Below are 24,779 nucleotides of genomic sequence, written 5' to 3'. Positions count from 1 at the left end.
AAAAGCCAGAGAATTAAAGACAGAGTTGAATTTCAAACTTCTGGCTTCACTAGCATCATGATTCTGCAGCTCTTCAACAGTGTCATTGTAGTCTTGAACTGTGCGGATCGGAGCCTGGTGCTCCAGATTATCTAGCTCACTTCTTGTTACCCTACAGTATCGGCAGAAATAGCGAGATGTACTAAAGTTTTCTGTGAAACCCCCGATATTATGTGAACCCAAATTATCGCCTGTGATGCAAAAGATTGTTGCCTTCACATTGTTTCCATGTATGTTTAGTCCATTTGTCTCCAGTTCTCTAAGATCAGATATCAGTGGAGAGAACACTTTTTCGTGGACAAATTGTTTGAAATCAGCTTCTCGGCACAAAAGCAAAAGCTGCATGTTGTCAATAGCGGATCGATGAAAAGGATCAAAGTTTGCTAAAGTGAAGTACACCCCAAGCATCTTGTGTTTTTTCTTAGCAGATCCAAGGGGATTAACCACCTCGAATGCATCTTGATACAGGATCACTTTCAAAGTGACACCTGGCTCCGAAAACAACTGACTGGATCTGAATACCAATCCATCACACACATCATTTAAAATGAGAGGTGTACTCTCATTCCTAGATGTACAACATTCTTCCCATACAGCAGGATCTTTCAGGAGTGCTGTTAATGTGTCTTTTATGGGAATATATTGGGCATGTCTCTCCTTACTGTTTTCATCAATCCCCATTGCATTTTGGATGCACATATGGAAAGTTTTCCTCAAAGTAATGTTTTCTCTTGTACTTTGTGGAAAGAGCAGAGCTGCATGATCCATGAATATCCATGTCCATAGGGTTTTCAAAGCATCTTCAATTTCTATCTCAGAGAGTTTAGATTTTGCTTGAAGAGATACTTTAAGTTGATTCTTTGTGTACTGCTGGCACACTCTCCACTAAGCTTATTTATCTCTTCTACGATTAACTGTACTGTTGAGGAAGGGATCAGGTGCTTTGCCTGCAACTTCATGAAAAACATGGACAGATTTCTCATGTATAAACTTTTCATTTGTGCAGGGTCCAGCATATCCTCCTCATGCCGATCGTCATCTGCCCCTTCACCTGAGTGGCTTTCAGTAACAGAGAACTGAGACTCACTAGGAACTGAAGGAAGACAGTATGCACCAGAGACATGCAAAGCTGTAGAGTATTTGTGCTTTCTAGATAGGTGGGACGTGAAAATGATCGATCACAGTTTTTGAAGGGGCAATGCACCTGCTCTCTTTTTGAAATGGGAAATTTAAGGTGACCCAAAAGATCTGAAAGATCAATCACATGTAACTTCACATGTGAAGGGTCCCTGCAGAGACCAGAAGATGACTGCAGATGATGACGGTAAACATGACATTTAAAGGAGAACTCGGCAACTCTAGCGAACTCTAGTCACTTCTTCGCTGATTTTCCCTTTTGTTGTCGCATGTTTTGCCCACGAGCTCCCCCTACAGCTGTGGGGGGGGGGGGCGTATATGTCACAACACGGTCGTAAAAAACTCACTTGCGGCTGCTTCCTCCCCCTCTCTACCGCTGCTCATGTGCGTTTGTTTTGATCGGAGCAAGCCAACTGAATCGTGTGGAGCTTTGTCTACCGAGGTGAGTAATCTGGTAATACATCATACATGCGTGTGTGTTTATGTTGAATTGCCGTAAAGCGATTCGTGTTTCGCGCTCGTTCTCGTTTCTCACGAGACTTCCAATTTCTATTTTGCCGGGACGGTAGTCCCCAAGTTGCAAGGTTGGTTTTCCGCCTGGGAACGCTGGGGGGAGCGGGGAAAGTCACCAATATCACCAGAACAGGTTGTTTAACCATCCAAATGATTTCTAGACAGTTTTATTAAGTTAAAAAAGTTACCAAGTTCTCCTTTAAATGCGTTGTAATTTCTGAAGCGTAACTTACAACCTGCCATGCAACATGCATATAGGTAATGTGCCTCATTTCTGTGTAGCCCTTGATGTTGTACATAACCTTTTAGCGTTTTCACAGAAACACTACAACTATTACAAGTGTAGTCTGCAAACATCTTTACATGGTACAATGATCACCTTTTTCCACTGATCTTGATTTTAGCAGCTCACGCAACTTGAGAAACAGTGCAGGGAGAAACAAAAACAAGCATGTAAGTGTATAGGACATGTTAAGAAATCTACAAATATTCTAAGAAATGTATTGATAAATGTATCTAAAGTACTGAATACTATCAGTCAATCCCTATTAGTTTATGTGCTCCTGTTTCAGTGTTTGTGCTTCAGTGACTACAGCATTTTCATTTTGAGTGGTGATTAAAGTTGGCATGAAAGCAAGTATATTGTATGTAAAATTGTCCCATTGGATTGTAGGAAGTTGGGCATTGCAGGGGGTGAGTTAGCGTTTTTGGACTTGCTCTACTATGCTTCACTCACAGGAGTGTGTGTTGTTGAGTCTCACAGGTTCAGTTCAGACTCTATAAAGCATCAGTGTGTGTTCATGTTAAAGACTCGCTCTACTACACTTCTCTCACAGGAGTGTGTGTTGTTGAGTCTCACAGGTTCAGTTCAGACTCTATAAAGCATCAGTGTGTGTTCAGCGTGTTAAAGACTCGCTCTACTACGCTTCCCTCACAGTAGTGTGTGTTGTTGAGTCTCACAGGTTCAGTTCAGACTCTATAAAGCATCAGTGTGTGTTCAGCGTGTTAAAGACTCGCTCTACTACGCTTCTCTCACAGGAGTGTGTGTTGTTAAGTCTCACAGGTTCAGTTCAGACTCTATAAAGCATCAGTGTGTGTTCAGCGTGTTAAAGACTCGCTCTACTACGCTTCTCTCACAGGAGTGTGTGTTGTTGAGTCTCACAGGTTCAGTTCAGACTCTATAAAGCATCAGTGTGTGTTCAGCGTTGTGGCGAGCAGGACGAGGCCGAGGGCCGTGGGAGGACGGCGCGAGGCCGGTGGCGTAATTATGATGAGCTACACCTGTGAGACGCACCGGTCTCGCATCTCTCACGGAGGAGCGGAGGCATAAAGGAGGAGCGACGACAGTGAAGAGGGAGAGAGGACAGGCCTGTGTTTTAGTTGATGTTTTGTTTTTGGTTTGTGTTGCCAGCAGTCGTCCGTGAGGGGCTGCTGGCTTTTACTTTCATTTTTGTATTTGTGTATTTATTTATTAAATATGTTTGAATGTCCGCCGGTTCCCGCCTCCTTCTTCCCGTAACATCTGAACCCCGTTACAAGCGTGTTATAGACTCGCTCTACTATGCTTCTCTCACAGGAGTGTGTGTTGTTGAGTCTCACAGGTTCAGTTCAGACTCTATAAAGCATCAGTGTGTGTTCAGCATGTTAAAGACTCGCTCTACTATGCTTCTCTCACAGGAGTGTGTGTTGTTGAGTCTCACAGGTTCAGTTCAGACTCTATAAAGCATCAGTGTGTGTTCAGCGTGTTAAAGACTCGCTCTACTACGCTTCCCTCACAGTAGTGTGTGTTGTTGAGTCTCACAGGTTCAGTTCAGACTCTATAAAGCATCAGTGTGTGTTCATCATGTCAAAGACTCGCTCTACTATGCTTCTCTCACAGGAGTGTGTGTTGTTGAGTCTCACAGGTTCAGTTCAGACTCTATAAAGCATCAGTGTGTGTTCAGCGTGTTAAAGACTCGCTCTACTACGCTTCCCTCACAGTAGTGTGTGTTGTTGAGTCTCACAGGTTCAGTTCAGACTCTATAAAGCATCAGTGTGTGTTCAGCGTGTTAAAGACTCGCTCTACTACGCTTCTCTCACAGGAGTGTGTGTTGTTGAGTCTCACAGGTTCAGTTCAGACTCTATAAAGCATCAGTGTGTGTTCAGCGTGTTAAAGACTCGCTCTACTATGCTTCTCTCACAGGAGTGTGTGTTGTTGAGTCTCACAGGAGTGTGTGTTGTTGAGTCTGACTGCAGCGCTGAGGGACATGATGGACGGTAGAGACAGGTGAAGGTGGGAACGGTGGTCAGCTGATTCATCAGAATAAACACACAGAATGAGAACCGCTGTGTTGAGATGGCAGTGAGATGTGGGGTTCACCGCCTGGAAATATGTGATTGCTAGAACAATAAGTTTGAATAAAGCTTTGTTTGGTGTGTTGTTGACTTGTACATGCATTTGTTTATTGTGATGGTCACTTTTAATCATTTATTCATGTTTCTTATTGTCAGTAAATATAATTATAGACTGCAAATTGAGATGTGTTCACTGCATTTATTTAGTCTGTATTCATGCTATGTCATATGACAAAACAAATTACATTTAGTTTGTTTTAATAAAATATATAATTTTCAATTTAAAAAGTAATATAATTAAGTATTGGTCACCATTTATCATTATAATTGTGTGTAAGTGTTACCGCTCGTTAAGCAAGTACTTATTGAAATTAAGGACCTACTCAGTGAATATGCGGTTTCTAACACAGTCAGGGTGTAGCAAACACACTCACAGTCCTTTTAAACAACAGTTAGTTAGTCATGTGACAATCACCTGATTATGTAATGTAGAATAGTCACAAGAGAGAAGAAATTGTTAGATAAATATAGAGGACATATCTCACCAAAAAAATACACAACACAACACAACATAATATAAATATATATAAATATATATATATATAAATATATATATATATATATATATATATATATATATATATATATATATGTATATATATATATATAAAAATTATGTATATATATATATATATATATGTGTGTGTGTGTCTGTATATATATATATATATATATATATATATATATATATATATATATTTTTTTTTTTTTTTTATATATTATGTTGTTGTGTGTATTTTTTTGGTGAGACATGTCCTCTATATTTATCTGATCAGGGGTGCGTTTCCCGAAAGCATCGTTGGCCAACTATGGTCGCAAGTTCCGTCGTTACCAATAGAGTTCAATGGACATTGCGATGAACTTGCGACCATATTTGGCCAACGATGCTTTCGGGAAACGCACCCCAGATCAGATCAGAGTCACAAATGTATTCCAGAACATAGATTTTACAACAAAAAAGACATGTTTTTATATAAGACATGTACAACTTCACATAAAATATCAATGAAATATACAAATCAGAATCAACAATATATTCCCAATTCCACAACTTGGATTTCACACAAAACTAAATAGATATTTATAATAATTAATAATTATATTAATTATTATTCATACTAAACCAACATTGATCATTCAATATCATGTTTCTAATACGCATGCTAACACACACGCTGCTTTATTTAACTGTGAAGTCTGAGTCTCTTCCACCTTTACACATTTACACATGTATTTCTCCTCATAGACAGTAGTGAGACTCTTCTGTGGATCAGCTGATGGTTTCTGCTCCTCTCAGGATCATTTCACACTACGATATAACACATCTGTCAGAGTCTGGAGATCGATCTTCATCAGGGATGTTTGGTGATCGATCTTTATCTACTCTGTAAAGTGGAACAGAAGAGTATGTTCTTGGATAGATATTTGTGTTTTTAAATATAATAGATGTAAAGCATGAATCATGTTCATGTGTGTGTGTGTGTGTGTGTGTGTGTGTGTGTGTCGGTGCGACTCCTATTGAGTCTCTGTAAAGGAGAAACTAATGAGTGTACGGCGTATGGAATAAACCACAGGGAGCAAATACAAATGTTATTTTGAGTTCAAACACAAACCTTTAGTTAAAGCCGTTTGTCCTCTAGTTTAAACATGTTTGTAGGCTCTTAGTAAATAACTGAGAGTAAAGTAAGTGTAAAGTAGTCACAGTAAAACACACTAGAGACAGAGACATTCCTCATGTGAGCTGGACGCTGTGAGCTGAAGCTGGAACTGCACTGATTTTAGCAGGAGTGCAGCGTTTTCCTACAATCTGACCCAGTCTGTTTTCACACTGAAATGATTCACTTCTACTGTTAATAAAGCAGGTGTTGATGTTGTAGTGGATTTTTTCCTAAATCCCGACTATCTAGCGTCTACAAATCGACACTTAATAAATAAAACTGTTGCGTCTACAATCGACACTTAATAACCTTTATACTCCAGCTCTTTGCGTCTTCCGTCGACAACTGGCCGAGTTTCTAACTAACTTGCTTCCCTAAACTGACCAGTTTAAGCAGAAATTAACAGACAGACTTTCAGCAAATGTCCTTTAAATGCTTTAATAACGGCCGGGAGAGTCTTCGAGCAGCTCTCAGAGAAACTCTCCCAAGAAGAATCAAGGCCGGAGGATCTCAGACAAATTCCATTGAGACTCCCAGCGTAAAACACAGATACAACAGTTTTTATAGAATCGAGGTATGGCATAAATGTCAGGCTGCATTACATAATTTCCCCATTATTTGATTGGTTCTTCATATGCAAACCCCTCTGTTACTAGGTAAAGCAAACTTTGTTTTAATGATGACTTCATTTGTTAATCACAAGATTCTAACAGACTGTCTAGATTCATTTCCCAAACTATGTTATTTGTACACACATATGCACACACTCAAAGACACGAGTTTTCCATTGGTTTCGTACAGTACATCCTGTTCAGATGTTAGATGTTAAATAAGGTTAGATGTTAGAAACATGGTTAGTTTAATATACAGTTTAAAATTTCTACGACAATGTATAAAGCTGTGACAGTGAGCTTTTGTTCTCTTTCCTCCTTTGTGTTAAACATTTCAATAACTTCACATTTTGTTCTCACACAAACCCTTTGTTGCAATAAAGCTTAATGATAATTTCCTTTCACGAATGTTTGAAAGGTTTGTTCACATATCAGAGGTAAATGAAGATCTCTTTAATATCTCAGAGATGTTTCTTCACCTCAGGACACAGTTTGAGTCTCGTAGCTCGTCTCTGCTGTGAGTCTCCTATCATATTGAGACTCAGATCAAGCTCTTTTAGAAACTGCAGTGCTTTTGAGTTAGTCAAAGACTGAGTTAGAGAAGAAACATCTGTAATGCCACAGTCCCGTAGACTAGAAAGACACAAACAGAGGAAGAGAGATTATCTTACAAACAAATCATGAATGTGAAGAATTTTACACAAATATAATGTGAACTCAGACTCACTGTGAGATATTGAGAATAAAGTGTTTTAGTTTAAAAAACCCAGAAAGTGCACTGCTATAAACAATGAAACATAAGCCCTGCTGTCTTCAAATAAATAAACTTCAGTCACACTGTAATTGTTGTACAGTATAATGATACTAACTGTAGTTTCTCCAGCTTGAGTTGTGGGTTCATCAGTAGATCACTGAGGTTTTTCACTCCAGAGTCTCCTAGTTTATTCCCGCTCAGGTTCAGCTCTCTCAGGTGTGACGGGTTTGATTTCAGAGCTGAAGTCAGGATGAGACTCTGTTTCTCTGTAATACTGCAGTTCCACAGACTGAAGACAGAAAGAGAAAATGACTCAGATCTATGATGATCAACTAACGTGTTCATCTTCATCCAGACTTTTGCTGACAAATAAACAGGGATATCAAGATAAAGGTAACATGGAGAAAGACTACACATTGTTCATTTAAATATACTACCAACACTGTAACAATACAAAGGTTGAAATTGTTGATGTATTCATGTTTACACATTCATTTAATTTCATTTTTAAAGGGTCATGAAACCCCAAAACACATTTTTTGATGACGTGACGCGTGACCTTTCCAACGTGATGACGTAATACGTGGCACACCTCAGAGATGGTACAAGACGGGCATTTGTGGTTAAAAAGTATATATATATATATATATGTATATATACCCCCTTTTTTGAATATGTTGGGAAGTTGACCTTCCCAGACAATCCTGAGTAAACTTAGTGTCCCACGTTTTTTGCTGCAAATGACTGGGCAGTAGTTCTTGGACCGTCACTCACAGCTATTAGTTAATGGTTGTTGTTTTTCTTCATTGTTACTATGTTGTTTGTCGTTTATTTTTGTTGATTCTTGGTGTTTATGTTTTTTTTTTGTTTTTTTTTTATGTGAAGGGGAACTTTGTTCTTATTTCATGTTGAAAATTTAATAGAGAGATTGATAAAAAAAAAAAAAAAGTATATACTGTATATATATAAACCAAAATACAGCGAATAGTCTTCTTGGCGCGCCTACTTTTGAAAGTCAACATTTAGATTATGTGAACTAAGTTAAATGCATTGTAAAGGCCTAGGTCACTCTGGAATAAATCACAACATGTTTCATGATAAAAACGTGACTTTAGTTTACAGTCCGGAAAATACAGTAGGTTATAGTAAATTATTTCACGGACCCCCTGGCACTTGAGAACTGAAAGCCTCATAAGAAAGCCCTGTCGAGGCTCTTCCCCGGTGCGGGTCGTGTCGAGCCATTAGTCTGGGTGTTTGATGAGAAAAAGATCAAATGTAGTAGTTGCAATAAACGCGTTCAGAATCCGTACAACCGAGCAGCGGAGGACTTTTATTCTGTTGAGCGGAGCTGAGGAAGAACTGATGACGGAACAGTTTGATCTTCGGCTGACAAATCAGAGGAAAGGAGCGTTTCATTCCCGCCTATGTGTAGAAATCAAATATTCAAGCTGTTTATAAATGTTTCTACCTGAGAACGAAAAGTGAAAAATCAAGCTGAATACTTGTTTTTAGTTTTTTTGAAAAAATAAAAAGACGAAGAAGGAAGCGTTTTCTCGTTTTTCTACTTTCAATATTACAGTTTTTTTCAATCGCTAACAAGCGCTTACCCATACTTAAGATACTTTTTCTAAACTCTTAACACAGACTCACACCTACAAAACACAATTGGCCAAATGGTTAATTGTCTTCTCAAAAACACATTTTGTTAAATATATACTAACTTTTCATTTCAAAACAGAAAACATGTTTCTCTGCGCACACACTAACTTTACCAAAACACTGGAAATCTGACTCAAAATAAGATTATTCTGTCAAAGAATAACACTTGTTTTCACTTCACAAGGTACATGCACTCAATCAAAGTACACCAGGTTTCAAAATCCTGGCTATTGTTGACATTACTAAAACTGCATAGACTTTTATGTTTCAGTTTTACAGGTATTTGCATGCAAAACGTGCAATCCACCATTTTACACTAAATTCTTGGTTGGGAACTGTCCACATGTACAGTACTGTTCACATTCATAATCATTCCAGTAAAAAGCAAATCAGTTTTTATACCTTTACTGTTTACTACAGGAGGTACAGTAGAAACACGGTTTGATAGAACAGAAAAAGTTTTACAGTATTGCTTACAGTGAACAAAATTTCCATGAAACACACAAGAGCATTCTGAACAAAAAAACAACAGCAAAAAAACCCATAAAATTACTGTATCTAATCTCTGCGATCTTCAGGGTTAGGCCACATGTTTTCATCAAGATCACATCTGATATCATCCAAGGTGATGCACCTGGGATAAAACTGCTTGGTATGTCGGATCCACCCTTGGAGCCAGCATCCATGGCTTCAAGGAGGGACATCTGGTCATGTGGCTGATGGCCATAAACCTTCCACCTCCACATTACATTTTGTCCAGGTTGATGCCTTTTGGCCAGATTGAATCCTGCCTCATCTATGTATATGAATTCATGAGGGGCCTGTTGGCCTCCAATTCCATAACTCTCAAAACAAAGTTTATGTAAATCATGTAATTTACTGTATACCATACTGTACTGTAACCTATTGCTGTGTAGGTTACCTACTTGCAAAGTGCAAAGCTTATAGAACTGGACATTGAATTGAATATACACTATACCTGGACATATTGTTGTAGCTCCTTGACTCTCTCACTGATATATTGTTTTTGAACTGATATCATTGCAGAAGCAGAGGTTTTTATAAACTTTCATATTGTGAAATATTACAGTAGTACAATTTGAAATAACTGATTTCTGTTTAAAAATATGTATGTCATGTAATAAATTGTGTAAAATTTATTCATGTGATGAAAAGCTGAATTTTCAGCATCATTACTCCAGGAAGAAAAGCTTGTTTCTTCATGACATTGTTCAAAAGCAACACATTTTGCTAGCAATCAAAATCACATTTTGCTAAAATCATGAAATTTACAAAAATGGTAAAAGTTTCATGTAAATGGTAAATAAATAAATGCAGTCCATACTGTATCTAAGGTTTGGAATATTGTTTTTGCTATTGTGGGATGTTGTGTGTTAACATTTGTAAATACTACAAAAACAATCCATCATTTTGTTGGGAGGTATAGCTTGTCTGTTAAGAAAATGTAAGCATTGTGGAAATGTGTTCACTGACTGCATATTGTGTGAAAACGACAAGAAATGTGTGAATGGTATGGCCACAAAAGGCTGATGCTGTGCTAATTGTGTTTAGAGTTTTGAAAATGTGACAACTGATTGGACAAACGCTTGTTAGCGACTGAAAAAAACTGTAAATAAAAAAAACAATGAACACATGACACAGTCCATGTATCATCTGATCATTTCATTTCCTGTTTGGAATGGAATAACGAGAAATGAAAAGACGGATCGTTTATTCGGTGTTTCGTTTAGTTTAACCCTCTGAGGTCTGAGCTGTTTTCTGGGCCCTGGAGGTGTTCTGACATGCTCTGACATTTGTGGTTATTTCTGTTACTTGTGACATTTTCATGGCTAAAGTCTAATTACACTGTATTCAGCACAAACTCTGCTACAATAATATATCAGCAGCATGTATGTAAAAGTTTGTAGTTTTGAGATAATGACATTTATGCGTGGTTTGTGAAAATACAAAAATAAATTCTCACTGAAATAAGGTCATGAAACCCATACTGATTATTTCTTCACAAGACTTTTGAAAATTGTATCACGTAGCCTAGAATATTTGCTCCAAAACGATGTGAGAATCACCCTGACTGCTCATTCAGAGAAGACAATATATTGATTTAAAAATTTTACGACGTGTTTTGTGTTAGAAAGCAATATGCGAAGGGGCGGATCATCTCATTAATATGAAAGCTTTCCACACCTGAGAAAGACAAAGAACCTCCCTAATGGCCCTATTAGGAGCTTATCAGGGCCCATCATTCTGACCAACCTTGCACAAAGAATGAGGAGATTTAAAAAAGAATGGCTTTTAAAATTGTTTGGATTTATTTACAACACAACATAATCCAAAGATACACAACAAAAAAGCACTTATTGAAGAAAGAGACCTTTGTGCCATTCCTAAAAACATTGTACATACCTTTCATTTTCTAAGGTGTTTGATTTTCACTTTACCATGTTCATGTACAGAGACATGTACTGTGAATGTTGAAGTCAGCAGGACTCAGTGGCATCTGGGCCCTGAAAAAAAAAAAAAAAGTGAACATACTGATATCAAGAGAAAGGCCTGCACGATTTTGGGAATACATTTTAGATTTTTCTTGTTAAAATTGCTTTTTAATTCACAGAATACACACACACACTCACACAAATGTTTCCAACAATATATAATGAACACCAGGTTTGTTGTGCTTTGTAGGTATAGGCTATGCGCAGTGCTGCATAAAATAATAACAATATAGCAGCCTATATATATTTTCAAAAAGATTTCAGTAACAACTAAGCTAGAGAAAAATATATTGATTATCATGTTACTTCAAATGTTTCCATTCGTTATGATGATATGAAATGAGATAATAGTAAAAACATGAAGCCGTTTGGAGCGTTTTGCTTTTCCAAAATATGATACATTCAAACGCGATCGCGATCAAAAATATGATACATTAAAACGCGATCGCGATCAAAAATATGATACATTAAAACGCGATTGCGATCAAATATAAAACATTATGGTTAGGCCTACCATATACATAGCCTATCTACGTTTGAGCAGATATCCACAAACACAGTAAGAGTAAACACGGGTCTAAATATTATAATATTCACCATATATCTAGCAACAGTTCAAATGCAATGTGAAATTTATGCAACAATAGCAAACTAATATGTAAGAATTTCTTACCTTATCTTTCTTGTCTTCAAATATCGTTCTTCTTCTTCTGATGTAAATCCAATGTAAGCTCAGGCACGTCTTTCAAACTCGACGAAAAGTGAAGTGAAGTGTTTTGTTGTTGAGGTAATGAGGGCGATCGCGTTCCATGTGGAGATTTGCATGTGAATATCTTTTGCGCGAGTGGGCGTGGCCGAATTAAAAATAATTAGGAAGCGTTTGAGAAGCTGGAAATCTTGTTGGTTTTATACAAATTACTTAAACAGAGAATATTTGTTTTCGTTTTGAATCCGATCATTTAAAAGTACACACTTAAATGTTTATAAAGGTGTATGGCTCATAAATGTGTAACAAGTATTCGCTGAGTTTTGTTTCAGTTTATAGACGTGCTCAAGAAAAAAAAGTTCACCGCGACGGAGAGGCAGAACGCACACACTGTTTATTTTCTTTATTTTACAAAAGCACAATGTTTTGATTTGATTGGAAGTGGACACATACAAAAGCAGAAATACCACAGATTCTTTTTTTATATTTATTTTTTCTGTATGACCATAAATGACGGAGAAATTTAAGTTTAAATTGCTACAATGTGGAGAAAATCCAGCAAAACGCGCCGGCGCGTTTGTCGACCTCAGAGGGTTAATAAACGGAAAATGAGATTTCGGCTCAATTTCTAACTTTTCGTTTGTGGTTTACAAATCAGTTTATGGCTTTGATATTTCATTTGCACATGTGGGCGGCGCTGAAACGCCCCTTTCATCTGATTGGTCAAACCGCTTCGTCTTCAGTACAGCCAGAATAAGAGTCCGTACGGCACACTCACATCCCACTTTAACCCCCTGTGAGCAATAGGGGAAACCCAGAAAGTTCACTGCTATAAACAATGAAACATAAGCCCTGCTGTCTTCAAATAAATAAACTTCAGTCACACTGTAATTGCTGTACAGTATAATGATACTAACTGTAGTTTCTCCAGCTTGAGTTGTGGGTTCATCAGTAGATCACTGAGGTTTTTCACTCCAGAGTCTCCTAGTTTATTCACACTCAGCTCCAGCTCTCTCAGGTGTGACGGGTTTGATTTCAGAGCTGAAGTCACATCAGAACAACCTTCATCTGTCATATAACAGGAGCTTAACCTACATTAGCAGAGAGAGAGAAGAAAATAAGACAGAAGAAAAGAAAACTCTTTATTCTGTAAAGACACATCATCTTCATAAGCAAATAAAACAGAGAGAGGAAGAGAGACCTTCATCTTTATTTCACCAGATCACAAAATACTAAGTTTGCACAAATACAGTGTTAAAGTGTTTTAGTTTAAACTGTTGAAGTGATTTTAAGCATTTTGATTCTTGTATGTGAATGTGACTGACCTCAATCTCTCCAGTTTACAGTGTGAATCCTTCAGTACGGCACATAAGTGCTTCACTCCAGAGTCTCCTAGTGTATTCCTGCCCAGGTCCAGCTCTCTCAGGTGTGACGGGTTTGATTTCAGAGCTGAAGTCAGGATGAGACTCTGTTTCTCCGTAATACTGCAATCAATCAGACTGAAGACAGAAAGAGAAAATGACTCAGATCTATGATGATCAACTAACGTGTTCATCTTCATCCAGACTTTTGCTGACAAATAAACAGGGATATCAAGGTAAAGGTAACATTGAGAAAGACTACACATTGTTCATTTAAATATACTACCAACATTGTAACAATACAAAGGTTGAAATTGTTGATGTATTCATGTTTACACATTCATTTAATTTCATTTTTAAAGGGTCATGAAACCCCAAAACACATTTTTTGATGACGTGACGCGTGACCTTTACAACGTGATGACGTAATACGTGGCACATCTCAGAGATGGTACAAGACAGGCATTTGTGGTTAAAAAGTATATATATATATATATATATATATACCCCCTTTTTTTTATATGTTGGGAAGTTGACCTTCCCAGACAATCCTGAGTAAACTTAGTGTCCCACGTTTTTTGCTGCAAATGACTGGGCAGTAGTTCTTGGACCGTCACTCACAGCTATTAGTTAATGGTTGTTGTTTTTCTTCATTGTTACTATGTTGTTTGTCGTTTATTTTTGTTGATTCTTGGTGTTTATGTTTTTTTTTTTTGTTTTTTTTTTTATGTGAAGGGGAACTTTGTTCTTATTTCATGTTGAAAATTTAATAGAGAGATTGATAAAAAAAAAAAAAAAAAGTATATACTGTATATATATAAACCAAAATACAGCGAATAGTCTTCTTGGCGCGCCTACTTTTGAAAGTCAACATTTAGATTATGTGAACTAAGTTAAATGCATTGTAAAGGCCTAGGTCACTCTGGAATAAATCACAACATGTTTCATGATAAAAACGTGACTTTAGTTTACAGTCCGGAAAATACAGTAGGTTATAGTAAATTATTTCACGGACCCCCTGGCACTTGAGGACTGAAAGCCTCATAAGAAAGCCCTGTCGAGACTCTTCCCCGGTGCGGGTCGTGTCGAGCCATTAGTCTGGGTGTTTGATGAGAAAAAGATCAAATGTAGTAGTTGCAATAAACGCGTTCAGAATCCGTACAACTGCAGCAGCGGAGGACTTTTATTCTGCTGAGCGGAGCTGAGGAAGAACTGATGACGGGACAGTTTGATCTTCGGCTGACAAATCAGAGGAAAGGAGTGTTTCATTCCCGCCTATACGTGTAGAAATCAAATATTCAAGCTGTTTATAAATGTTTCTACCTGAGAATGAAAAGTGAAAAATCAAGCTGAATACTTGTTTTTAGTTTTTTTGAAAAAATAAAAAGACGAAAAAGGAAGTGTTTTCTCGGTTTTCTACTTTCAATATTAAATCAAAAAACCAATGAACACATGACACGGTCCGTGTATCATCTGATCATTTCATTTCCTGTTTGGAATGGAATAACGAGAAATGAAAAGACGGATCGTTTATTCGTTGTTTCGTTTAGTTTAATAAACGGAAAATGAGATTTCGGCTCGATTTCAAATTTTTCGTTTGTGGTTTACAAATCGGTTTATGGCTTTGATATTTCATTTGCACATGTGGGCGGCGCTGAAATGCCCCTTTCATCTGATTGGTCAAACCGCTTCGTCTTCAGTACAGCCAGAATAAGAGTCCGTACGGCACACTCACATCCCACTTTAACCCTCTGGGGACCAAAAACGCGCCGGCGCGTTTTGCTCGTTTTTTTTTTTAGCAATGAAAAATAAACACAAAATGCTCTGTTAATTTTGATCTTTAGTTTTCGTGTTATACATCAATCGATCCTGTTCAGTTTCTATTTTTTTTCTGTATACTCAAAATAAAAATAAAGTGTTTTGCTTTTTGACAAATAAAGAAACTTTAACATGATGCGATTTCTGCCTTCTCTCTATCCGTAAACTCCCATTTGAAACGCGTTCGAAAATGATCTATAACTCCGCGAAAATTCAGTCAAACAGGCAAACAGACCCACGGGCATAAAGCTTGAGATCGCATCTGTTAAATGAAGTCATTTATATAAAAAACAAATATTATCAGCTTCTGTAATCTGTATAAAAAGAGAGCGACTCCAGTCGACCTCATTACGAGCTAATTCACAGTAATGTGACACGCCCACGGAGAGCGCGTGCTATTCAAACGCAAATTCTGAGAACTATTGAAGATCTGTGAAACGCCCACATCAGCTGTAAACAAAGCGCGTCGCGATCGAGTGAGGCATAATATAGCCTACCTTATGGAGAAAAGATTCCTCAGAACAGTGCTGATATGAGGAACAATATATCCTGATATGAGGAGCAGATCCCGCTGAGGAGTGAGGTAGGCTGTTTTCTTTTCTCACGTGTGGAATAACGTTATGGAATAACGTTAGTGTAGGCCTATGCAAACCGCAAAAAGATGAATCGCATTTCTATAATATGACTCGCCTTTCTGTGAGATGAATGAAGGGTACATATTTGTAAAGACTGTTTAGCCTAAATATAAATCGCGCGTCTGTGTGTGAAAGAATAAACTGCTTTGCTATAGCCTACTGAGATGAGTAAAAATCGACTGGAATATGTTGAAATAAAATGTATTTGTACAAGCAACGTATTAAACTGCAAATTAGCATTTATATGCCCTAATATTTCATAAAAACAACGCTACAGTCAGTCACTTGTTGACTAGATTTGGGTACAGTTTTTAGGCTACTGTAAAATATACTGCCACATAAAATAAGCTTTTGTTTAGCAATTTCTGCTCATATCTAACGTTTTATATATATATATATATATATATATATATATATATATATATATATATATATATATATATATATATATATTTGTCAAAAATAAAGTCATAGACTAAGATGTTAGATGTTCCAATGCGGCTATATTCAAACTAATGAATACATATGATAAAATGTAGGCCTATAATCTTTTTTTCTTTTTCTTTTTTTACAAAGAAAGAGTACACTTGAAATATTGTTGAAATTGTAATTATTGTTGTAATTGTAACATTTTTAATAAAATAGCAAAACATATTTACAAGAGAGATGTAAGCAAAATCTTAAATGGTCAATATAAGTCTTCTTCTAAATACATCCTTTATCCTTGTATTGTGGCTCAGTCAGTGTCACACCTGAAAGGATGGCTCATTAGGCAGAGTCATTATGCAGAGTGGGTGTGAACTACTCCTCCCCCTCGCATATTGGCTTTCCAAGCAAAACCTGTTTTACACCATTTAAATCAATGTATTTTTTTTTTGTGAACGATAAAGCAAGACTATTTTCATATAATTTTGAAGCTAGAACTCAAAGGGACCACATCCATTGGTCAAAAGTCTTGTGGACACATATTTAATATGTGTTTTGTGGTCTTAATTCAGCAACTTTCATTTTTATTTTTTCCAATAACCACGCATAAACATTATTCTCTTAAAAATACAAACATCTACATACAAGTTGCTTGCATATTATGGTAGCCCTGTTTGTGCTATATAGAGTGAATTTACACCTTTGTCATTAACATGTTTATAAATAACTGAAAAAAGCACAAATGTCAAGGCATGTCAGAACTTCTCAAGGGCCCCAAAAACACCTTGGTCCCCAGAGGGTTAACCCCCTGTGAGCAATAGGGGAAACCCAGAAAGTGCACTGCTATAAACAATGAAACATAAGCCCTGCTGTCTTCAAATAAATAAACTTCAGTCACACTGTAATTGCTGTACAGTATAATGATACTAACTGTAGTTCCTCCAGCTTGAATTGTGGGTTCATCAGTAGATCACTGAGGTTTTTCACTCCAGAGTCTCCTAGTTCATTCCCGCTCAGGTCCAGCTCTCTCAGGTGTGACGGGTTTGATTTCAGAGCTGAAGTCAGGATGAGACTCCGTTCCTCTGTAATACTGCAGTTCCACAGACTGAAGACAGAAAGAGAAAATGACTCAGATCTATGATAATAATAATAATTATTATAATTCATTACATTTATATAGCGCTTTTCTCGGCACTCAAAGCACTTTACATAGAAGGGGCAATCTCCTCAACCACCACCAATGTGCAGCATCCACTTGGATGATGCGACGGCAGCCATATTGCGCCAGAACGCCCACCACACACCAGCTTACTGGTGGAGAGGAGACAGAGTGATGAAGCCAATCAGTATATGGGGATGATTAGGAGGCCATGATGGACAGAGGCCACTGGGCAAATTTGGCCAGGACGCCGGGGTTACACCCCTACTCTTTCGAAAGACATCCTGGGATTTTTAATGACCACAGAGAGTCAGGACCTCGGTTTTACGTCTCATCCGAAGGACGGTGCTCTTTGACAGTATAGTGTCCCCGTCACTATACTGGGGCATTAGGACCCACACAGACCACAGGGTGAGCGCCCCCTGCTGGCCTCACTAACACCTCTTCCAGCAGCAACCTGGTTTTCTCAGGAGGTCTCCCATCCAGGTACTAACCAGGCTCAGCCCTGCTTAGCTTCAGTGGGCAACCAGTCTTGGGCTACAGGGTGACATGGCTGCTGACCAGTGTTGGGGAGTAGTTAACTACAAGTAGCGAAGCTACTAACTTAACTACATTTTCCAGTAGCTTGGCAGTAGCTCAGTTGCTTTTTAAACAGTGTAGCTTTTCCAGTAGCTAACTACTTTTTGCAGCAAGTAGCGGTGTAGCGCGAGCAAAAGCTAAATTGCGTTTTGTCGAGCCTACGCGAATCAGCGCAATGCAAGGATATTCTTCTTCTTGTTAGATTACAAACTAATTTTTTGCCATTACCGCCACCTGTTGTTTAATCACGCATCTTGCGGCTAACGGTTCACTGGCGTACAGAAGTGGGTTGACACCTAATTTTTTACAGTCTATGGTTGACACACCCATATTATCCATGATGGAGCAAGATGTGGCGGCAGACTTGGAGACCAGATAGTTCTTTCCCTGCCAGTGCCACATGTGAGCGGTTGTTCAATGTATTTTCTTGCCAAAATGCAACCATCTCACAATCGGTATTTTTGATACATGCAATTTACGTTGGATGTATATTTTGTTCTTGAAATGTTGTATTTGTTGCAATTTTGCACTTTTGACAAACAGTCTGAGATATTTGAGTGTTGTGTGTAATAAAACAATACTCGTTGAAATCATAATTGTATTGCATTGTTTTAAACACTCAATATTTTACTTAAAACATTCCTCAGACACTTATTCAGTTATTTATAATATAGCCTACGTTGTTCAAAAAAATCAAAAGTAGTTTCAATGTAGCTAGCTACTTTTTGATAGTAACTTGTAGTGTAGCTAACTACTTTTCCAAAAGGGTAGCTTGACTGTAGTTTAACTACTTTAACTTATGAGTAGCTTGTAGCTTGTCAAACTACAGTTTCAGAGTAGCTTCCCCAACACTGCTGCTGACTGACATGATGATCAACTAACGTGTTCATCTTCATCCAGACTTTTGCTGACAAATAAACAGGGATATCAAGATAAAGGTAACATGGAGAAAGACTGCACATTGTTCATTTAAATATACTACCAACACTGTAACAATACAAAGGTTGAAATTGTTGATGTATTCATGTTTACACATTCATTTAATTTCATTTTTAAAGGGTCATGAAACCCCAAAACACATTTTTTGATGACGTGACACGTGACCTTTCCAATGTGATGACGTAATACGTGCCACATCTTAGAGATGGTACAAGACAGGCATTTGTGGTTAAAAAGTATATATATATGTATATATACCCCCTTTTTTGAATATGTTGGGAAGTTGACCTTCCCAGACAATCCTGAGTAAACTTAGTGTCCCACGTTTTTTGCTGCAAATGACTGGGCAGTAGTTCTTGGACCGTCACTCACAGCTATTAGTTAATGTTTTTTTTTCTTTGTTTTTTTTTCTTCATTGTTACTATGTTCTTTGTCATTTATTTTTGTTGATTCTTGGTGTTTATGTTTTTTAGTTTTTTTTTTTTTGTGAAGGGGAACTTTGTTCTCATTTCATGTTCAAAATTTAATAAAGAGATTGATGAAAAAAAAAAAAGTATATACTGTATATATATAAACCAAAATACAGCGAATAGTCTTCTTGGCGCGCCTACTTTTGAAAGTCAACATTTAGATTATGTGAACTAAGTTAAATGCATTGTAAAGGCCTAGGTCACTCTGGAATAAATCACAACGTGTTTCATGATAAAAACGTGACTTTATTTTACAGTCCGGAAAATACAGTAGGTTATAGTAAATTATTTCACGGACCCCTTGGCACTTGAAAACTGAAAGCCTCATAAGAAAGCCCTGTCGAGGCTCTTCCCCGGTGCGGGTCGTGTCGAGCCATTAGTCTGGGTGTTTGATGAGAAAAAGATCAAATGTAGTAGTTGCAATAAACGCGTTCAGAATCCGTACAACTGCAGCAGCGGAGGACTTTTATTCTGCTGAGCGGAGCTGAGGAAGAACTGATGACGGGACAGTTTGATCTTCGGCTGACAAATCAGAGGAAAGGAGCGTTTCAATCCCGCCTACGTGTAGAAATCAAATATTCAAGCTGTTTATAAATGTTTCTACCTGAGAACGAAAAGTGAAAAATCAAGCTGAATACTTGTTTTTAGTTTGTTTGAAAAAATAAAAAGACGAAAAAGGAAGTGTTTTCTCGGTTTTCTACTTTCAATATTAAATCATAAAACAAATGAACACATGACACGGTCCATGTATCATCTGATCATTTCATTTCCTGTTTGGAATGGAATAACGAGAAATGAAAAGACGGATCGTTTATTCTGTGTTTCGTTTAGTTTAATAAACGGAAAATTAGATTTCGGCTCAATTTCAAATTTTTCGTTTGTGGTTTACAAATCGGTTTATGGCTTTGATATTTCGTTTGCACATGTGGGCGGCGCTGAAACGCCCCTTTCATCTGATTGGTCAAACCGCTTCGTCTTCAGTACAGCCAGAATAAGAGTCCGTACGGCACACTCACATCCCACTTTAACCCCCTGTGAGCAATAGGGGAAACCCAGAAAGTGCACCGCTATAAACAATGAAACATAAGCCCTGCTGTCTTCAAATAAATAAACTTCAGTCACACTGTAATTGCTGTACAGTATAATGATACTAACTGTAGTTTCTCCAGCTTGAATTGTGGGTTCATCAGTAGATCACTGAGGTTTTTCACTCCAGAGTCTCCTAGTTTATTCACGCTCAGGTTCAGCTCTCTCAGGTGTGACGGGTTTGATTTCAGAGCTGAAGTCACATCAGAATAACCTTCATCTGTCATATAACAGCAGCTTAAACTACATTAGCAGAGAGAGAGAAGAAAATAAGACAGAAGAAAATAAGACAGAAGAAAAGAAAACTCTTTATTCTGTAAAGTCACATCATCTTCATAAGCAAATAAAACAGAGAGAGGAAGAGAGATCTTCATCTTTATTTCACCAGATCACAAAATACTAAGTTTGCACAAATACAGTGTTAAAGTGTTTTAGTTTAAACTGTTGAAGTGATTTTAAGCATTTTTATTCTTGTATGTGAATGTGACTGACCTCAATCTCTCCAGTTTACAGTGTGAATCCTTCAGTACGGCACATAAGTGCTTCACTCCTGAGTCTCCTAGTGTATTCCTGCTCAGGTCCAGCTCTCTCAGGTGTGACGGGTTTGATTTCAGAGCTGAAGTCAGGATGAGACTCTGTTTCTCTGTAATACTGCAATCAATCAGACTGAAGACAGAAAGAGAAAATGACTCAGATCTATGATGATCAACTAACGTGTTCATCTTTATCCAGACTTTTGCTGACAAATAAACAGGGATATCAAGGTAAAGGTAACATGGAGAAAGACTGCACATTGTTCATTTAAATATACTACCAACACTGTAACAATACAAAGGTTGAAATTGTTGATGTATTCATGTTTACACATTCATTTAATTTCATTTTTAAAGGGTCATGAAACCCCAAAACACATTTTTTGATGACGTGACACGTGACCTTTCCAACGTGATGACGTAATACGTGGCACATCTCAGAGATGGTACAAGACGGGCATTTGTGGTTAACCCCCTGAGGTCGGCGGTCTCGCCGGCGATACCAGCTCGCTTTTTTTTTATCAGTGTAAAAGAAACTCATAAATACTCTGTTGACTTTGATTTTCCATAGGAGTTTCATACATCAATCGATTCTGTTAAATGTGTATTATTTTTGTGTATACTCACAATAAAAACAAAGTGTGGTGCTTTTCGCCAAATTAAGAAAAATAAACACGGAGCGAGTTCTGCCTTCTCTCTGTCCGTGCAGTCCATTCTGAAACGCGTCCGAAAATGAATCATAACTCAGCGAATACTTCTCACACAGACACGTGGTATATGTCTTTATGAAGCTTAAAATCTCTTCTTTTAAATGAAGTAATTAATATAAAAAACAAATGTTTTCAACTCATGTAATCCGTTTGAAAGCAAGGAGAGGTACCGTTTTTTCCTTCTGCCTCATTATCTCTATAATGAACCGAGGCCGCCCCGCCCCCGGCACTATTCACATGGTAAATAGTTTAGGTAATCTATGCTTCGCACCCGCCCCCCGATCAATGCCTTGAAAACACGAAGTTTCATCAGATCAGATTCACTGATAGTTCATCGCGTTTAGAGAGGATGGCTCGTTTCTCCGGTAAAGACGCCCTTCAGATGATTCTGGACAGCGAGGAATAACTCACCTTGGCTTTTCCTCAGAGGAAGATTGTAGCTCAGACGACGAACGGCAGCATTTTCAAGAGCGAATTGATCACGCCGACTAAACACCGAGTTTTCACGTGAGTAAATACGTGTACTCAAGTGGTCTAGTGGTAGAACATTTGCCTAGCGTGTCAGAGGTTCTGAGTTCGAATCTGCACTAATATAGTTTTTTTTTTTTTTTTTTTTTTATCAAATCAGATTATGTTTATCAGTGGTTGTATATCAGGCAGAGACATGTTTGTGTGTATTTTGTTTTGTAATTTCACTGGAACGAAAAGAGAGTCTCCACAACGGATTGAAGCGCGCGTCCGAGTGAAGACTGCGCAAACCTAAAACAAACACAGTTTCCGCGTCTGACTCGCGGGAATCCACGGCGCAAACCTGTGAGGGGCTGTGTTTTCTCGAGCCCCATATCAGCTCGAGAAAACACAAGTTTATTCAGATCATTACTTGTTTACACCGTCTCGCAGCGCTGTGAGGAATAATAATAAGGGAAAATGTCCCTCAAAAGGTAGATGTAAACAAACTATTAAAAGGTAAATATAATTTTTTTCTTTAAATAATTTTTATTGTGTTTTATTAGTAACAAATTTGGGGAGAGGATAAATATTCCAAAACTGAAAATACAGTATGAGAATTAACTGCACAATTACTAGACATGTTTACCTTGGATATTATACAATTTGCAAGCACAATTTGTGGAAAAAAAAAATTTATATAAAAAATATAAATACAATTTATTTTTGTGTATAAATATATACACATATATATGTGTGTGTGTGTATTCACATATATATATTTGTATAAGCAACGTATTAAACTGCAAATTAACATTTATATTTCTTATAATAAAAATGAAAGACCTATGTTACAGACATATGAAAGACAACATTTCGTTGATTAGTTTTGGATAGATACATTTTTACTGTAAAATATCTGCCACCTCAAATAAGCTTTTATTTGCCAATTTTTTTGTCAAAAATAATCAAATAATCAATCAAATCCTTAACTTTGAAATATGTATGATAAAATGTATACTTTAGATTTACAAAGAAAGATTACACTTGAATTGTTGTTTATTGAAATATTTACAAGGTAGATGTAAACAAACTATTAAAAGGTAAATATAAGCCTTTTCTTTAAATAATTTTTATTGTGTTTTATTAGTGACAAATTTGGGGAGAGGATAAATATTCCAAAACTGAAAATACAGTATGAGAATTAACTGCACAATTACTAGACATGTTTTCCTTGGATATTATAGGCCAATTTGCAAGCACAATGTGGAAAAATAAAAAAGAATTGAGATACTTCCAACTGTTGCTCTTGCATTCTTGTGGCTCAGTGACTCACCTGAATGAATGGCTCATTAAGTATGCGGTCCTCAGGTGTGAACCACTAAATATGCATGATCGTTGACGCCCACTCGAATATTGCCTTTCCAAACAGAAAGTGCTTTGCAAAATTCAAATCAATGTATTGTGTTATGTGAAGGATTAGGCAGGGTGATTTTCACATAATTTTGAAGAAAAAACACTAGGCGATGACATCCATTAGACAAAAGTCTTATTGGCACATATTTAGTGTGTGTTTTGTGGTCTTATTTCAGAAACTTTAGTTTTTAGTTTTTTCAATAACCACGCATAAAGATTATTCTCTCAAAAATGCAGACATGTACATTCTTGTTGCTCACATATTATGGTAGCCCTGTTTGTGCTAAATAGTGTGTAATTTTTTTTTGCCATTACTATGTTTATAAGCAACTGAAAAAAGCACAAATGTCAGGGCATGTCAGAACATCTCAAGGACCCCAAAAACACCTTAGACCCCAGAGGGTTAAAAAGTATATATATATGTATGTATATATACCCCCTTTTTTGAATATGTTGGGAAGTTGACCTTCCCAGACAATCATGAGTAAACTTAGTGTCCCACGTTTTTTGCTGCAAATGACTGGGCAGTAGTTCTTGGACCGTCACTCACAGCTATTAATTAATGTGTTTTTTTTCTTTTTTTTTCTTCATTGTTATTATGTTGTTTGTCGTTTATTTTTGTTGATTCTTGGTGTTTTTTTTTTATGTGAAGGGGAACTTTGTTCTTATTTCATGTTCAAAATTTAATAAAGAGATTGATGAAAAAAAAAGTATATACTGTATATACTGTATATAAACCAAAATACAGCGAATAGTCTTCTTGGCGCGCCTACTTTTGAAAGTCAACATTTAGATTATGTGAACTAAATTAAATGCATTGTAAAGGCCTAGGTCACTGGAATAAATCACAATGTGTTTCATGATAAAAACGTGACTTTAGTTTACAGTCTGGAAAATACAGTAGGTTATAGTGAATTATTTCACGGACCCCCTGGCACTTGAAAACTGAAAGCCTCATAAGAAAGCCCTGTCGAGGCTCTTTCCCGGTGCGGGTCGTGTCGAGCCATTAGTCTGGGTGTTTGATGAGGAAAAGATGAAATGTAGTAGTTGCAATAAACGCGTTCAGAATGCGTACAACTGCAGCAGCGGAGGACTTTTATTCTGCTGACCGGAGCTGAGGAAGAACTGATGACGGGACAGTTTGATCTTCGGCTGACAAATCAGAGGAAAGGAGCGTTTCAATCCCGCCTACGTGTAGAAATCAAATATTCAAGCT

At 37.3% G+C, this 24,779-nt stretch overlaps 1 protein-coding gene across 6 annotated transcripts in view; it reads right to left on the bottom strand.

Moving 5' to 3' along the window:
- Nucleotides 1-6,163: 6,163 nt before the first annotated feature.
- Nucleotides 6,164-24,779, bottom strand: part of LOC308689790 (NACHT, LRR and PYD domains-containing protein 12-like) — a 68,466-nt gene continuing 49,850 nt past the window's right edge. For 4 of the 6 annotated variants that reach the window (XM_081363784.1, XM_081363787.1, XM_081363785.1 and 1 more), the window contains 7 exons: nt 20,950-21,123; nt 20,527-20,700; nt 17,156-17,329; nt 13,310-13,483; nt 12,902-13,075; nt 7,222-7,395; nt 6,164-6,985 (listed from right to left, as the gene is read on the bottom strand). In XM_081363784.1, coding sequence (XP_081219910.1) covers nt 6,814-6,985; nt 7,222-7,395; nt 12,902-13,075; nt 13,310-13,483; nt 17,156-17,329; nt 20,527-20,700; nt 20,950-21,123 — 1,216 coding nt within the window. In that variant the 3' untranslated portion in view covers nt 6,164-6,813. The remainder of the gene's footprint in view (nt 6,986-7,221; nt 7,396-12,901; nt 13,076-13,309; nt 13,484-17,155; nt 17,330-20,526; nt 20,701-20,949; nt 21,124-24,779) is intronic. The other 2 variants (XM_081363788.1, XM_081363789.1) reach the window with 2 other exon arrangements.

Source organism: Scardinius erythrophthalmus (assembly GCF_964197995.2).
Source record: "Scardinius erythrophthalmus genome assembly, chromosome: 1".
Lineage (NCBI taxonomy): Eukaryota > Metazoa > Chordata > Actinopteri > Cypriniformes > Leuciscidae > Scardinius > Scardinius erythrophthalmus.
The sequence above is the reverse complement of the archived record's forward strand: the minus strand, read 5'-3'. Positions and strand labels throughout refer to the sequence as shown.